General features: G+C 37.0%; 1 protein-coding gene across 2 annotated transcripts in view; it reads left to right on the forward strand.

Annotated features, from left to right (window-relative positions):
• Positions 1-17,953, forward strand: part of LOC148944376 (dystrobrevin alpha-like) — an 84,592-nt gene that overhangs the window by 23,306 nt on the left and 43,333 nt on the right. For both annotated transcript variants that reach the window (XM_089099822.1, XM_089099824.1), the window contains exons 5-7: positions 8,883-9,034; positions 14,003-14,111; positions 16,284-16,459. In XM_089099822.1, coding sequence (XP_088955948.1) covers positions 8,883-9,034; positions 14,003-14,111; positions 16,284-16,459 — 437 coding nt within the window. The remainder of the gene's footprint in view (positions 1-8,882; positions 9,035-14,002; positions 14,112-16,283; positions 16,460-17,953) is intronic.

The raw sequence follows: 17,953 nt of genomic DNA on the forward strand, positions 1-17,953 counted from the left end.
GAGAGGACACACAAAAAATCTTTCTGTCAGATTGTATTGCAAAACTCTCAATGTTTCACAAAGATCTTCTTGCTTTGTTCATCTGAAAAGGTTTTGCAAAACTTACACCTTGATTCGGACTTGGGTTAGGCCTGATTTCTCTTGCAATAATTTTAGCTCCGCCTTTTCTCAGCTCTCTTTCATACTCTTTTACCTAAGCTGTCAAGGTTTTTATTTCCTTGCTTTTATTTGCACACTTTTCTTAATTGGAAGATCTCCCTCCCTTTCTAAAGCAGATTCAGTCATTTGGTCTTGAACAGCAGCTTCTTTCATGTCTGAGGTTGCCTCTCTGAATTCTTTTGGACTAGTTGTGCCTGCTTCTTTATCCCCTGAATCCAAGGCTTCATTGCTGGTATGTTCGTCACTTGCGAGACTAGCTTCAGGCAGATCTAAAACTGGTTGATGAGGTAAGTCGTTCAAAGCGAACTGAACAGATTTGGGTTTTGGTTCAGAGTTACTTTACTGGGAATGTAGTCGAATCCTGAAGAATTTTTGCTCTAATCCTTGGAGCTGCTGTCGTTCTCCATCAGAGTCTTCAAGCTTATCTTGGTTACATAGGGCTTGTTTCTTCTTGACAGCATGGCTACTGAAGAAAATAACTTGACAATTTTTTTGAAAAAAAAAGACGGTTCTCTTCACACTCCAAATCCTCTACATTTTCTGCATCTCCAACGCTTTTGCGATTCTTTGAGGTGCCACCAGAAACTTCTAACCGCCATTCAGCACGTTCACCACCCTGTAATCAACACGCTTGCCTAACAATGTGGTAGTTAGTGTTAGCAATTCAATAAGAGTAATATATATCTTGCTTGTGATTGTGATGTAGTTGCTTCACTGCTAACAATTTTTTTCTTCTGGAGGTAACTTATGCCCTGTGGAGGAAGCTGCAAGGTACGTGGTTTCCACTTGACAGTCCTCTATGTTAATCAGATATTCGTTATTTTTAGCATGGATGTAACTCATTAACTGTGAGTCGGTGGTAATCGAAATACGAACCATTCGACGTACAGTTTTTGGATAGTTGGTCTGTGTCAGAAAATAGAAACCGCAAATTCGATCAGATACGGGGTTTCCGCTTGATACCTACGACCTATAGGTCTTGAAAAAGAAGGGTGGGAAGAAGGGCTTTTAAAGACTTAGAAAGACCTAATGTAATTGCTTTATATGGTACATAAATAAAATAGCATTTCAGGGGAAATCCTCGTCTAAAGGGAGTGTAATGTTGTAGGCTACTAAAGATTTGATATATAAGTAGATCTGGAAAATGGTGAGATCCTTGTTTAAGAAGACGCATGGAAGATCTTAAGCCAAACTGGCCAGCCATGACAAAAAACCAGCAGAGAGAAAAAACTCAATGAAAAAAAAACAAAAAAACGAGACTGCGGCCAGTGGAGAGAAAAGACGAAAAATGTAAAACGACGTGGATTGTGTTTGGGTGAGAAGCTTTCACGGATTTTGCGTAAATTTAACATCGATACATGTTTCCAATCGTTGAGACCAATGGGTAGTTTCTTTAGTTCTGGAAAGGATTTAACCCGGGGAAATTTAGTAAGTGGGGTGTATAAGATTCCGTGTTTTGTGGGATGTTCTATATTGGTAGGACTCATCAACAATTTGTGGAAAGATTTATTGAGCATCGAAACTCAATAGAAAAAACCCTACAATTAAGCAAGCCTCCGAAAACTTTTGTTTCAGCCTTAGCAGAACATATTTGGTTTCAACCAGATCATTTTGTACAATTTGATGAGGCCTTAGCTATTTCACAAGATAGGGTTTATACTCAATGGGCGAGAGAAGCCATTGAAATTAAAAAACATATGTTTGCTAACCTTTCGAGATAGGGACACAGGTAATTTAAATTGACTCAATTTATGATAATCTTTTAAAAAGTGAATCAACAGTCAATAAGGGAATTAAGATCTTAAATAATCACCAGGGGACTATTTTACCTACTAGACAAAAAAGATTTGCTTCAATAATAGCCTACAAGATGATTATTTCGCAACAGAATAATTAACGTAATTTCCAGTTTTTTTTTTTTTTTTATTTTACATCAGTTGCTCTGGTGTTCTCACTGAAGTAAATCTAATAGCATCTTTTCCCTACGTGGATTAGTTTGCGCCAATTGTACATTTTTTTTTTTGGTGGTGGTTTTATTTGTTTTTTTATCTTGTTCTTCTTGTGTTTCTCAAGTGCTGAAGATGCCTTGTTTTGATACAGGCGAAATATCCGCGTTGTTTTACATTTTTCGTCTTTTCTCTCCACTGGCCGCAGTCTCGTTCGTTGTTTTTTTTTTTTTTTTTTTCATTGATTTTTTTCTTTCTGTTGGTTTTAAGGAGACGCACTTTTTATGTTTGCTTTTAATTCCATTTTGTCTTACCTATTGTACGGTATTTAACTAAGCAAATGTGCTTTTGAAATGAAATTAAGAAGTGATATTACAACTGAAAACGTACGCAAACTGTCTTTTAAACAGGTGAGGGATGCCACCCCTTCCCTCCCCACTCTATTTATGCTAAAGTTTGATAAATGTGTTATTGAAAGCATTTAGAGTGAAATGTATGCCCACTTGCTAATTCATAAGTGTGCTATTTAAAGATTATGCGTAAAGAAGTTTTGTTTGAAAATTGAATTGTTTGACGCCAATGCAGATAAATAAATATTTTTATTCCCGGAAACAGAGAAAACTTTCGGAACTTTCTGCTCTTGTGTGAGGGTATTTTTTCCTGAAAGCTTTGATAAAAAAATAGAGTCACATTTTAGCCTAAAATGTGGCTTTTTTTTGCCCATCTTGAAAATGAGCGTAAGAAAAAAGATGAGATGGAAGCGCGTCGAAAGGAGGAAAAAGAGAAACTTGCCAAGCAGAAAGAAAACGAGTAGCTGATAGCAAGCGAAAAGAAAAAGATTGAAGCATTGGAATAAAATCTCAAAGACATAAAATCGAATCACACTGAACAAAGAAAAGTTACTGATAAGCTGATCGAGGAAGCTAATGAAAAACTAAAGAAGGCGATAAAAGCGAAAGACCTCGTGGAAATTGGGATTGCCCAGGCAATGGTTGAAGCAGCAACGAAAAGGCTAAGTGAAGAAAGAGAAACCGCCAAGAAAAACGAGTGCATACAGCAGAAAGTGTCGAAAAGGCAGGCAAGCTTGATTTCGTCGCTCGTCCCCAAGAAAAAGAAGTGATTTGAAGGCGGTGATTTCTAAAGTCAGTACTGTGCAATTTTCAGCTTTTGTTTTGTGTTTTCTTCCCTTTTTTTCATTGTATCTTTGTATATGAATAAAGTCAATGTATCTGAGAAAAAAAAAGCGAATGATGATCATCTAGACCTGTATTCAGTGTCTAGTTTTCTGAAGCTAACTTGTAACGGTGCCAAAGCTGGCAATCTTGACCAGTCATTGTTATTTGTGGGTTCCTAAATATGGTCACTTTTTTTTATGGACACGCATCTCCTCTCATTTACAGGATGGTGTTTATTTTCGGTTTTATTGTCGCTATTTTGTCTTTCATTTGGAAAAAAACTGTTTTTCAGTTTATTTTGTTTTAAAGTCATATATTTTGAGTAGTTTAGAGACATTTGCCTCCAGACATATAATCCTTATATGTATAAATTTTTATAATTAGGATAACCATTTTGGCTTTCAATCTCACTTCTCATTTTGTGTCAGTTGGACAAGGGATCTTTTCCAATTTTCTTCGACTTTCGATTTGCACAACCCTTTAGTATGTACTTTAGAGGACAAGGGTGGCAGAGAGTCCTTCAACCATGCTCTACTAAATCCATCATCAATGTCCACTTCAAAATGTTGCAATATGCTTTCCTTCATGCTAAACTTGATCAATTAGCCATTGGGCCTGGAATATGGTATTTACATAATTTGTTCGTTTATATAAACAAGGGAATTTCAATTGGAACCTACAATTCCTTGCCAAAATTTATTTGAAATCCTAATTCGAACACGATATAATATTCTCATCTATCTAATGTATTCTGTTAATTAACTTTTTTACTTTAAATTTGCAGAAATTTGGGTTGTGTCCCCTGAGTTCAAAAAGAAAGTCTACTTTTCTTCGAAGATATATTTCAGAATCTCCGTGTATGTATGTAATGATCAAATCTTCATAATTTTTGGCCCTTGCACCGGGGGCTGGACTATCTTTGAAGATCTATTTTTTTACATTTTGCTATTTCTTCTTAACGTGCCTACCTTGAGATTTTAACGCTTCAACATTTATGGCCAAGATAGGTCATGGGAAAGAAAAATGGCAGGGGGCGGTGCGCTTTTAGTGCGCTAAAGAGCACTACAACCCGTGATTTAAATTTGAGTGGGACCTCTTTTGAAATTCTACAACTACTGTTTTGATGGGATAATGCCGTATGAAAATAATGAAAAAAACATTAAAGCAAAGAACAACTAATAAAAAGCTGTTCATGACAAAAAAATAAGAAATGTTGTATTTTTGTTGTCGGGGGCTTGAAACACTGTTACGGAACTATCGGGGATCTAGAATTTGATGGTAATCAGTTTTGTTCAAGATTAAATGACTCTGTGCATTTAGAATCAGCGTAAAATGTAGATTCTCTTGATGTATGTTTTGTTTCAAATTTCCCTTTTTTTAGGGTCTTTGTTATTATTGGCACGTGTTACTCTTTATTTCCATTTTATTACCAGGAACTGTTTGATCACGTTGATTAGATAATTACTGTGTGTTGGAATAATATTGGTGTTGTCGTTGTGGGATGCGAGGTTAGTACTTAGCTTGGTGTGGAATCAGGATTTAAGCAGTGTTGTGTCTAAATCCATTTCTATGCCCTTTTGGCCTTTGTCTAAAGGAATATAGCAAAGGTAGTGCTAGAATATGGCATGAATTGAAACTTTCCTAAACTTAGATTATGAGAGTCTTAGATTATGTAATCGATTACGATTTGGGTGCCCTAGATACTATTGCTCGCAAATTGAACGGGTTTTGGCCAGTTTTAGTAGTTCAGGCTGCAAGAATAGGTTTGTAAATTAACGTCAAACTCTACCCTAACCATGAAGCGATCTGGGCATTATGCAAGCCAAAACATTTACCACGAGATGTCTCTTGCATCATTATCGCAAGTATCTACTATCCTGAAAGCGCCAAGAACAGACGGCTGTTGGTATCCTACCTTCAGTCTACGTTAGACACATTACGTCAGCGGTATAGCCGCCCGGGCTTCATAATAGCTGGTGACTTCAACCAAACAAAGAAACAATGGCTTGCTAATACGCTGGGTATGTCACAAGTGGTCAAGATACCCACCCATGTGACCGGGAGCACCCTAGACTTTATTCTTACAAACCTTGCTCCATATTACAAAGACGTGTCTTCGAACGGGCCATTGGGCAAATCGGACCATCACACTCTGCTGATGAAGGCAAAAAGTGAAATCAGGAAGCTTAAGAAAATAAAAGTACTCCGGAGACCTATCACAAAGTCTGCTATTAATACGCACGGAATGTGGGTTGGTACTCACTGCTTCAGCGAAGTATACAACGAAAGCGATGTCAACAGGAAAGCAGAAATATTTCAGTCCCTACTCTATGACAAATACTTAGAAGTTTTCCCGGAAAAGTAATTTGTCGTGAGCGAATCTGACAAGCCCTGGATCACTCCAAAAATAAAACAGCTGATTCGCGAGAAAACCACTGTAAGGCAGTCAAGTGGTGACGCAACGTTGTTACGATTATTAAGAAACAAAGTCGTTAACCTTTGTCGCGAGGCAAGAAAGTCCTTCGGAAAATCCCTTTCGGACCCTGAAATAAAAAAGGATCCCCGTAAATGGCACCGTCTAGTACGGCAGATTGCTGGAAAAACAGTATCATCCAGTATCCGTATTCTGAACGATGATGGGTCACACGTGAGTGCAAATGACGTCAACAATTACTTTACTGACATTTGTACATCCTTTCCTGCCCCAACTAACACTGAAATAGAGAATATACTGTCAATATGCCCTGACGAAGGTGAAATCGAAATAGTTGAGTATCAAGTTTTCAAAGAGCTGAACAAGTTGAGTCCATCCAGTAGCTCTTTTCCTGAAGAGCTGCCTATAAGGTTAATACGAGAGTTCTCTCTTTTCCTGGCCAAGCCGCTTGGACACATAATCAGATAATGTTTCGCCCAGTCAACTTTCCCGTCGTGCTGGAAACGCGCATTTGTGCGTGTTATACCGAAGACTAAAACACCCAAATCTTGCAACGAGTTACGACCGATATCAATCACATCTACCTTCGCAAAAGTCACCGAGTCATTCATCCTGCGTGAATTGCTCAAGCAAACGCGGGAAAACATAGACCGTTACCAGTATGGCGGCCTCAAAGGTTGCAATACCTCGATATATCTCGTGCGCCTAGTTGACATTATCTTTAAGTGGCTTGACAAGGGCAGTACCTTCATTGACCTAGCTCTCGCCGATTTCAGGAAGGTATTTGACCTGATTTGTCATCTTACGGCAGCAAAAAATATGCGAGCAATGGGCGCACAAAAGCGGTCTCTTGCATTAGTGATGAGCTTCCTTCAGGACAGAATACAGTGTGTATTTCCATTGTTTGAAGGTGACTTGATCTCATACTGGTCTAAACTTACCTGTGGTGCCCCTCAGGGTACAAGACTTGCTGGTTTCATGTTTATCTCCCTCGTCAACTTCCTCCTTCAGAATTTCGAAGAGCGACTCAAATTCGTCGACGATTTATCATTTGTCCTCAAATACCTCGTGAGAGAAGGTGTAATCGAACGTCAGTTCAGCGAGACCCTTCTGGCATCCTTCTCTGAGGACTGTGAACGTTACAAGCTGACACTGAATGCAGATAAATCAATGATCCTCAGGTTTTGCCCCTTAAAACGTGATCTGTAATTCCCGCAAGTCCCTTTCCCTGTTGTTCCATCTGCAAAAATCCTCGGAGTCACATTATCGATGGACTGCACATTCACCGAACACGTGGAGAAGGTTATTAAGGCTGGCAATGCATCACTTCAGACCCTAGTCCTGATGCGCAGGTTTGGCTGCGACACTCAAAGCCTAAAAAATGCCTACATTACGTATGTGAGACCTCTACTCGAATACGTCGTCGCTGTCTGGGGACCTTTTGTCCAGAGCACCCACTACCTTTGCGATGACCTTGAATCTTTGCAGAAACGAGCTGTTAACATAATCGTTGGTAACAGAAGTGACGACTACAACAAACTCTTGCAAGAACTGAACCTTGAATCTCTCAGCGACAGACGATTATCACTGATCATGTCCCTCGGCAAGTCACTGCTATCTTCGCCCATTACAGACTGATCATCCCACCCGATGCTCCTGTTAACCACAGAACCAGATCCCAGTCGAAGCTACAACCTCTGGTCTGCAGGACCAAGCGCTACAAAAACAGGTTTGTCCCCTTTTTCGTAAAAGCAGACAGCAAAACTTAGTGTTTGCAGTATTATTCAAGTGTTAGTGTTCTTATATTTTTATTATAGTGTTATTTGTATTTTTTTTTTCTCTCCATATTTTTTTAAATACGACATAAATTATCCATGGCTACGCTGTTCGATCTCAATAAACCTATGTCTATGTCTACTTAAACAAGGAATAAGTTAGGAACAAGAGGTGATGCTAGATAACTTGACGTTTGACCAACTTGACAGCATCGCTTATGAAAATGCCTAGGAAGATGGTTACCAGTTTTACCAAAGGATTTGTCTAGGGGTACTTTCAAGTAATCCCTTCGAACGACTGTATATCAAACAATAAGCGGTGCGAAAAGTTTATTTTGACTCCGCTTAAACCACAATAAAGGAAAAGACACAATGGCTAGAGCACGTTCTGTTAATGGAAAATCAGGTTGCCAAAATCTTGCTTTTCGGCCATTACTAAGAATGCCCCATTTAGTAACCAAGATTATTGACTAAGTAATACTATGGATTCGAAGGTTTAGTCCTTCTCTACCTTAACCAAATCTTTGAAAATAGCTTTTAATTATTGAAATGAAGCTGCGGTTCTGTTTTAATGCTTTTTTTAATAGAAACATATTAGCTTCGTTTGCGTAAAAAAGTCAACTCTTTTTTAGGTATTTTTTGGGAATCTAAATGTAGACGTTGAAAAAAGAAGATTGATAGTCTGATCATTAAGTTAAAATTTTTGTTGGTTGCTTTAGTGATTTTTGCGTGTCAATGTTCTTATGGTCAAACAGTTTTGTGTTAACGAACTGAAATTTGCATTGATCTTGATGCTGATATTTAGAATGACTTATTTTTTTTTTGTTGAACTGATGCTGTTGAAACAAAAAATGAAGTTCAGAAGATACTACTTTTGAATCCTGTTTTTGAATAAAAACAGGCTTTTGAATAATATTGACAATTGAGGATATCATCCGTTAGTTCAGTTGTAACCTATAAAATTGGCAGGGGTCGTCAGCGCCAACTAATTGAGATTTCAGGCTTTTGCAGCTTGTACCAATTACTTCCTGATATCTTCAACGTACTTCCCAGCCAAAAGCATAGATCTGAATTGATGTGCTAGGATTACGGCATAATGCAAGTGAGAAACAATTTATCTAACTGAGATTACAAAAAAGTTTTTATAATTAAGAATTGTTGCGGTAATTGATGATAAGGAATGAGGCCACAGTGGTGAAACCTATGTAAAACTAAGGTGGTGTTTATGCATCTGGGGCGATTATCCAGTCTTCTAGTCAACTTACTGCTTCCAGTTTTGATGTGTCTCTAACCCGGTGAATTGTCCATTTCTTTATCTTTTTTCTATCCTCTATCAGGTCAAAAGAATGTTAGTTGGTATTTACTTGTTTTTGAATATTTGATACTTTTTCAGATTTGTTTTCGTTGCTTTGTGATTCAAACGGGAAAATGCTGCCTGATCGCTTTCATAATTTTCTGGAAGATATCCTTGCGATTCCCTCAGTCATGTGCGAATCTCCCACATTTTCATTCAAAGAAGAATTACCGGATCAGGTGTTTTCTGATGTAAGCTTTTGTTCTTCTACTGCGTAATTATTGTTATTTTATTCACCTTTGAAAAGTAATAGTTTGGCAGCAATCCTTTGCTCCAAACGTTTATGCTCCAAATGTGTAAACGTTATACGTTTATGCGTATTACATTTATCTTGAAAAGAATTTCGGTTTGCAGAAACTATCCAAGTAGCAAAAATAAAACTTTAATTATCATTACATGTTTTCATTATATTTTCCTAAATTACTCTGTTTGCTTGCTTGTTAATTTACCTGGAAACAAGTAATGAGTGCCGAAATAAAATGCTATACTAAACGATGACGGTGATAAATGTCTTAGCGATAATTAATGTAGTTCCAGATAAGAGGCACTTTATATTTTACCATAATAAAAGTGAATTTCTTTTCATAGGATTTTATTCTGTTTTTATTTTTTCTAAAATGAGCCTGTGGTAAAAGAAATATAAAAATCTTGTTTTCAGGGGGTGGTATTCGAGTTACAAATCCTATTCCACTTTGTTGTGGATCTGTCTCAACCCCCTCCTTCAGCGTGCCAGTTTTAGGAAAAGGGGTTCTATTTTCTAATTTAGCAAGTTGCTTTTGGGTGCATTGATGTCAAAATGACTGGTACAAATCGATTTCTTTATCAGTCGTACTTTGCTTGAGGGGACCTATCTCATCACCATCCCCCAATATACTGAAGTTAGGTGAAGGAGTAGAATTGACTGATTTGTCAACCACCCTCTCCAACGCATACGGGTCATAATCCTCCACTTAGTCATCGAATATACATGGTTCTGTCTCTTCCCTCTCCAATACATTAGACGAAGGTGAAAATGGGTTATTTTTGAATAATGACGTAAAACCAGGTCTTATGAGATTGATATTAGAAATGTCGCCTCAATCTATCTCTAGACTGCTTACCCTCCCCCTTCCCTGGCACACTTCATCACATGATTATTCCGTTATAAACTGAAAAGGAGAAAGAGTTAGCTAATTGGAATAAAACCTCCCTGTGAATGATCAGGCAAATTAAATTTAAAATATAGTGAAATAATGATGACACATGGATGGATTTTAAATAAATTGTAATCGTTCTAAAATCAGTTGAATTAGTTAAGAATTTGACTAATTCATTTGAACTATTGATGCGCATATACCCACCGTTCTAGTAGCTGAAAATGCAATTGATTAGAGTATGTCCTATGTTAGTTGTGTTTTAAAGGATTAAAATTTAGTCAACAAAATAGATAGTGTCTGTCTCATGTAGAAAAGTTGGAAAGTCTATTGTAAACCTGGTAACCATATAAGATATTAATAAATTTATTTAGAAGCTTGAATAAAAATTAGAGAAAGCTCGTAAATTTTTTTAAAAGACATTATGTACCTAACCTAAAGGCTGAATATTACCTACAACAATGGACAAACATTCAAATACAACAACAACCAAAACTCCAAGCCAAGATCGTCAGTAATTAAGTTTAAAAAGGACTATAGTGTTTAAAAAGCTTCTTTATTTTAAAAATAAGGTTTAAACGTTTCAGTGCTAAAAAAAAAAGCCGGAGTTCCAGGAAATATATTAAAACTTTTCATTTAATGAAACCTTTCGACATGGAGCAGCTTTCAATCATATTTAAGCACTAATAAGAATTGCTGACTACTTTCTTACCCCCCCCCCCTTCATCTCTAAGACTGTATATCTTGGAATACTGAACTGATGAATGATTTATTGTACAGCTAAAAGCAATGTGTTTAAAAGGAAGAAGAATCAAGTAAAACATTGTTGCATATGAGACTAATGAAACTAGATTGAAATTTAGGATTCTGCAAAGTTATGAGGCTCAGAAACACTTCCCTTTGGCCATTTTTTTGGCTATAAATCAATTTCTGAGAGTCTCACTTAAATAATACAAAGTCTGGCCAAGTCCATTAATGGTCAGTCACCTATGGGGAGGGAAAGGGAGGACGTAGATACTTCAAAGCACTTTCCTAGGGCCCACTTTCGTTTGTAATTCATTCTCCTTATTTAACTATTTCCCAAGATAGAAAATAGCCCCTATTCTAGAATTTAAGCAATTCCTAGTTTGAATTGAACGTAACTTCGGATAGTTTTACTAACTATTCCAATTGTCCTTTGAAGGACTTAAACTATTTTTAATACTAGGAAAAAAAAAGAATATGGTTTACTTGTTGACCACTTATCTGCTCCTAAGTATTCTATTTCATAATGAGATCTTCTTAAAATTATTCTTCGAAATAAAATCACTTTATACATCTGAACACAGTCAGGTACCACTTGAATTTGTTATTCACAGTGCTAACAGTTCTAGAATGTATTTTTGATGTAGCCCGTGTATTATTCTTCAATGTGGTTTTAATTAAGGTGTGAAAATTAGCAAGCTCAATTAAGTGACACAGAAACCTTGGAAACTGACTACTGGGTTTACTCAAGCCCTTAAAAATGGGAGAATACTGGTACTACTTATATCACAGACTTTAAAGTGAGCCCTAGCCGATTGTAGTGCAAATAACTCGGTTATGTTTGTTTCTCACTCTAGGTTTGTAACATTTTAGTTATATTAAACATTTTCAAGTTATTTTTGAGAGGCGAATTCTCCTGAGATGAAGATTTGATTAGAAGATTCGACAGTGATAATTTAAGGTTTATAGTGTTTAGTAGCAATTCGGATCGCTTTAACCTCTCCTAACTCAGACAAAGAGCTTAAATCGTTCACTCTCCAATAACGTTGTTTTAATTTACAAGGTTGAATGGGAAGATTCCATATCAGTTAGATATTCTCTGGTTTCTATTATCTCAGAACAATATTTTTGCACTGTGCTCGAAATCTGTCGAATAGAACCCAACCATTCCTTTATAGACCCGTGCATGGTTCACTAATTCAGTCATTTCTTTGATCATGTTGATTTCCATTGTCTCTTCAGAAACCTACTGATACAAACAAACCCTTAGGCGTTAGGAGGGGAAGTATCGAAGAACTTTTTTAATTTGGGGACCGCATAAATACAAAAATGGCCCTTTTAGGCTGCAATTTTGTAGAACAGTGACTGTTTCGACCGATCTGAAGAAGGAGCCTTCCCTATATTATATACTGGTCTGCTGAAGCGGAAACAATCTGAATAGTTTGCGAATTGGAATCTTGTCGTTTAGGTTAAAAAAGCTTACGGAGACAACCTTGGCGGGTCTAGGAGATTTCCCCCCGAGACAATTCCCCCCCCGGAGATTTACCCTCGATAATGTCCCTCCGGAAATTTTCCCCCGTAGGATATTTACCCCCCCAGAAATTTCTCACCGTAGGAGATTCCCCCCCCCGGAAATTTCCCCCGTAGGAGATTCTGACCCTCCTAGCTCCACAAGGTCCGTGCTAAATTTACGATAGTGGTCATGGAGAATCAAACAGAATCCTAATGTTTGGTACGGACGCATCAGTTCAGCTCCTCGATTTCGTCTTCTCACTGGTTCGTCGAAGGAACGTTCAAGACGTTCTACTAGCCCGAGTTGTTCTACAAGCTTTACGCTGTGCACTGCCTGTACAAGGATCGGGTGGTCCCATGCGTTTACGCACTGCTGCCTGACACGTCAGAGGACACGTATATTAAAGTTCTTACCGAACTAAAGTCTCATTTGACGAATGGAGGTCCAACATCTGTATTGTCTGATTTCGAGTTGGGCGTGCAGAATTCCTTCAGGAAAGGCTTTCCAGCCACTGAAATGAATAGAGACGATGATGAATTTGCAGTCTCCGTTCAAATGCTAGCTGCTCTTGCATTCGTGTCCATTTCGAAGTACATTCTGCATTCAAAGCTGTCGTAGCAAAATTTACTGACAATGTGTTTGGACCGATCATCACCTACTTTCAAGATAACTACATCGGTAGAATACGTGGAAGTAGGAGAGTACCTTGCAACTTTCCGCCCCGAGTCTGGAATATGTTATACAGAGCGAAAGATGAACTTCCCAGGACAAACAACAATGTTGAGGGTTATTATAGAAGACTGCAGTCTTCAGTTTCGGCTCATCACCCTAGCCTTTGGAAGCTCTTGGACATCCTCAAGCGCGAATAAGCACTTAACAGGGCGGTTGTGAATCAAGCAAATGCGGGACAATACAGTGAAGCAATTAGGAAAAAGTATGTGGATTTAAATGCCAGATTTCTACAACAGATGGGAAACTACGGGAACGTCGGAACGCTGGAGTACCTGAGGCTTATTGCAAGAAATATTAGTTTTAAAGTGTAGCGTTTTAACCTTGTATGTATTACCGTGTATAACCAATTATTTACTTGACAATTAAAAAGTGTACTCCACTCGCTCGTATATTTTAGGCCGCCGACAAAGAGAAGAATTTTGCAACAGATTTTGAGCCATGGGTGACATCCGAGGCAAGGGTAGTCTCCGGTGGGGATTATTTTCGAGAGGGGGGAATTTTCAGCGGGGGGACATCTCCTAGGGAGGAAATTTCTGGGGGGGTAATCTCCTACGGGGGGGAATTTTCACGGGGGGAAACCACCGGAACCCAACCTTGGCTACAGTGTCTTCATCGAATGAACGTAATATCTGAAGGAGGAGAAGGAATAACTTAATAATGCAAGCGGAAAAAATTTCTTCAATCGGTCCTGCGCATCATTTTAAAAACAGAATCAAATGTTGTTTCAGTTTTTACGAATGAGGCTTTTGTTCTAGAAAATCAGAACTCTGATTTGTAATCAATTATTGATTGTAATCAATCAGATATATCTGATTTGTAATAAATGTAAATAATTATATTTACATTTTCTCCTTAAGAGAAAATGTAAATATAATGGCTTTTCTGCTGCTTCTATGTGTCTTTGGACTCTCAAAAATTGTAGCAAGCGATTAGAAAAAAAAATCTAAAAATTTCGAAATTTGAAGCTTTTATGTTATTTTAATGTTATTGTTTGTTTCGCGAATCTACAGCAATACCTTTTCATCTCTTTTTTGTAGCCAAAAGAAGTGACTGTGACCGTTTTTATTGACATTATTATGTCTGAACCTGTACCGGACTGTTTGGTTTGGTTGCCCTTGCTGCATCGAATTTCAACTGCTGAAAACGGTATGTTCTCATATTATGCTGTTTCGCTTAATCTTTACCAGTTGTTTGCCTGTTATAAAACTGTTGGAAAGATGGTGCAAATTCATTGGTTGCACATACAATAATCAGATGTCGTAATTTGTGAGCATTGAGCTCTTGCCAAATGATAAAGACTTAGAAAAAATAACAGAGAAAGAGAAGGGCTGGAAGGGGAGACAAAGAGGGAGAGATAACAGACTTTAAGTTACGGATTGTTCTATGTCTGTTGTTCCTATATATTTTATTCATTGTTTCTTTAATCTTTGATTATTAAACTTTCATATATGTTCGATAACTTCTAGTTGTCTTTCTTGAGTATATTATGGTACAGTTTTTCCTTGTATACCACAGGACTATCCATCTACTTCTTAACATTTTTGTATAGTAATCTTAAAGTTACCAATGTATTACAGCTAGGACCAAACTCTAAATGCATCAATTCAATATACTTCAGTGTCATTGAATTCTTAATTTGTGCATGATAACGGAAAACAACTAATAAGACTAAGGAAGGAATTACACCTCCCCCGAAAAGATATTTAAAACAATTTTGCTTTCCAACAAAACTTATTGCCTGTTATAAAAACTTGAAAACAAATCTTAGACCGTCACTAATCTTTGCGTTAAGCATTAAAGGCCTTTATTTTGACTTAATAAATTGTATGATTGCCAGGAATGAGAAATAATGGTGGCTTCACGGGTAGCTAGTAAAGGACGAATCTCGACTAATAGTAACCCAAAATTAATTATTTTAATGAAACCAAGTCAGATCGAAATAAAAAGTACGCCATTAGAATTGCAATGGCCAAAAACCCTATCAAGGAAACTTGATAGTTTCCACGGGACTATAAGTCCCGTGGCTTGAACAACAAGGAAAATCATTTTCTTTTTGCATATTTAAGTAAAATGGTAGGTCACAGGAGCGCCAGTTCAAGAAGATGTAGGATGGGGTGAGGATTTTTTTTATTTATTTTATGTTAAAGATACAAAAAAGTTATCAGTTAAAATTCAGAATTTTTAGGAATTTTTGTTATTTATTAATAAAATAACAAAAAAGCCATTTTCAATATCTAGGGATGGGAATACTGCCTCTTCTCCCACTAATCGCTGCCCACAGTGAGTAATACTTTCAAAAAGTGAACTCATTTTTTTTGGCTTTTCTTTATATCCATCCCCCCAAGGAGTTGCCTGTCAAAATGTCAATCAATTTGTTGCAGTTTGAATTCTGATCTACTTTTCCTTAATGAAACTCCTTTGGATAACCTTTCAATTACAAAATGATTTTGCTTGTGATACAATATCCGACAACATTCTATTAAACTAGATTTGAGCCTACAATTGCCTGTTAATTTGTACAACTTTTTAGTCTTTTTTCTGTTTTTGAGTAACGGCTCAGGCCGAAAATTCCAAAAAAGATTTTTTGGTTTTTGAAGGTTACATAGCGCTATTAGAAGGTCATTTGACAAAATTCTCACTGAAATATACTAAGGGATATTCTTCATGCTGAAACAAGTAGGCATTTCAAGAATAGAAAGAGATTATTAATCTGTCTTTGCTTTTAATAATAGAGTTTTCAGTTCAAACGTTTTTAAGAGGCAATTGGTAAATAAAAATTTACAATTACCTTTAAATATATTTGTTGCAATCATAAGTGTATTAGCATGATACAATAAAAATCTAGCGTAAGGAGCGGGGGCTTGAGGAGGGGGCAGTCCCCTTATGTACGAAATAGTTTCTGTTCATTTAAGTTTGAATGTCACTATTTTCTTTTATTTAAAACAAAATCATTTTTTCTATTAAGTATATTCGTCACCTTGCAGCAAATGTTAAACAGAATTGATGGCTCGCCAATTGCCGATAAATTGTTGTTCGCCGTACATAATACCCTTTCATACTTCTGATTCTTCCCTTTCCAAGAATCAAAAAGTCAGATTACAAGTCGAACCTTAAACCAAATTGATGTATTTAGAAATGCATTCGTACGTAAATTGTATATTACAATACTTTCCTTTCCTTAAACAAAAAACAAATGTACGCAAAACAAAAACCCCTTGCATAATAGAAGCACAAAACTCGCTGAACTGAAAATACAAAAGTCAAAGATATAATATTAACACTAATCAATAAGTTATTGCTCTGAACAATTTCTTTTAGTTATACACGATGTGCCGTGTAGTTCCTGTCGACGCGAAAGCTACATTGGATTTCGCTATAACTGTCAACGCTGTCCTGGTTTCAATCAATGCCAAGATTGTTTTTGGTTAGGACGAGTTTCGCAAAACCATTCTACCGATCACGAAATGAAAGAAATAGCGGACGAGCATAAAAAAGTAAGTTTGTTTTGTCTTTGATCAAAATTCAGGATAAGTTCTAAATTTAATAACAAGAGAAATAATTGGGAACAATTGATAACTGAAAAAAGGCCTGTGTAAAAATTTAAAATGAAATATTGAGCTAAAAAAATGGTCAAAACAAATTATACGCTCTTATTACTCACCATCCTCTGTAGAATTATGTATTCCAAAATGAAGATGATCACATTAGCTTTTTATTCAATATCTTTAGTATTTTTACAGCCTATTGTGAGCCATCTTAAAAAAATGTATAGGTGCCTTCTATTAAGGTTCCAGCTTGATCGGAGGCAAAAAATGTAAAATCTGAAGCATTAAGAATTTGACGCAGTTTCATGTTTCCCTACATTTTGATTATCCGTGGTAGAAACCAGAACATGCTCCATCCCTCCGGACATAAGCGAATGGAAGAATGACCGACGTCCACTGTTTTAATCTGCTTCTGCTCCTCTTCTAGGAGAAGCAGAGTCTATTCCTATAACGAAGCAAATATTTGCTTCAGATAGTCTTTACTCAGTGAGTGAAACGGAGGGTTAAGGTCAAGCATTATGGTTGTAAATCTGGCAACTTTGAAAATAAACCAATGTCTTCCTTCAATCCAAACAAAAAAAAATCTAGATGAGAAATTTAGTAAATCAATATATTCAATTATTGGTCTAAAGCAAGTACAGATAGATACATAAGAGTTTTACGCAAAAGCCCGCGGGCCATAGCAACACACAAATACAACTACAAACAAAGCCCGGATAACCAAATCTAACTTGAAATAATACAAACCAAGAATAAAGAAAAAACCCAACAAGGTCAACATTTTAAAGCTGACAAGGAACAGTTATCATAAAATTCAACTCCTAAGAAGCTTAACAAACTGTTCCCTCAAACATAATTTCCTGTACTTAACCCCTATACACAGAAACTTGCACAACTATTTAGAAGCACATGCGTTCCTCTTACATCCGCTCAATTAGCGAACACTCACTCCCAGACACTTCGAAAACATTCATTCAACAACTCGGAAAGCTCTACACTCTCGCATGAAAATTAAAGAGATTCTCATTCATACATCCAAAACCTGGGGCCGGCCGCCAACCTAGATTTTCCCCAAAATTGTTCTTCTCTCTCGTAAATCCAACTATTCCCCCGACCAACAACAAATTATTCAAATCCTCTCTATTCAACCGAGATTTAAAGTAAACCTCCTTCCCCCAATACTCTTTAGCTTGGGAGTAAAATCTCGAAGACATAGATTGGTCCTTTTGGGCTTTCCACTCTTGGATTTCTTGGTTATTTAAGGTTAAATGTGCTTTTTTCCATGCTGGCATGCTCACATCCATCGGGCCTTTTTCCTTCATTCCAATTCTCCGACAGGCCACAAAGATCCTCCAATATTTCCTTGACCTGATTTGGTCATTACTCACGTCTTCCGTCCTTCAAACTCTCCAAATTCACTGATTTAAGAATTGGAACTCTAGG

The sequence above is a fragment of the Artemia sp. Qi Xiang Cuo genome, chromosome 14 (assembly GCF_049724085.1).
Source record: "Artemia sp. Qi Xiang Cuo chromosome 14, ASM4972408v1, whole genome shotgun sequence".
NCBI lineage: Eukaryota > Metazoa > Arthropoda > Branchiopoda > Anostraca > Artemiidae > Artemia > Artemia sp. Qi Xiang Cuo.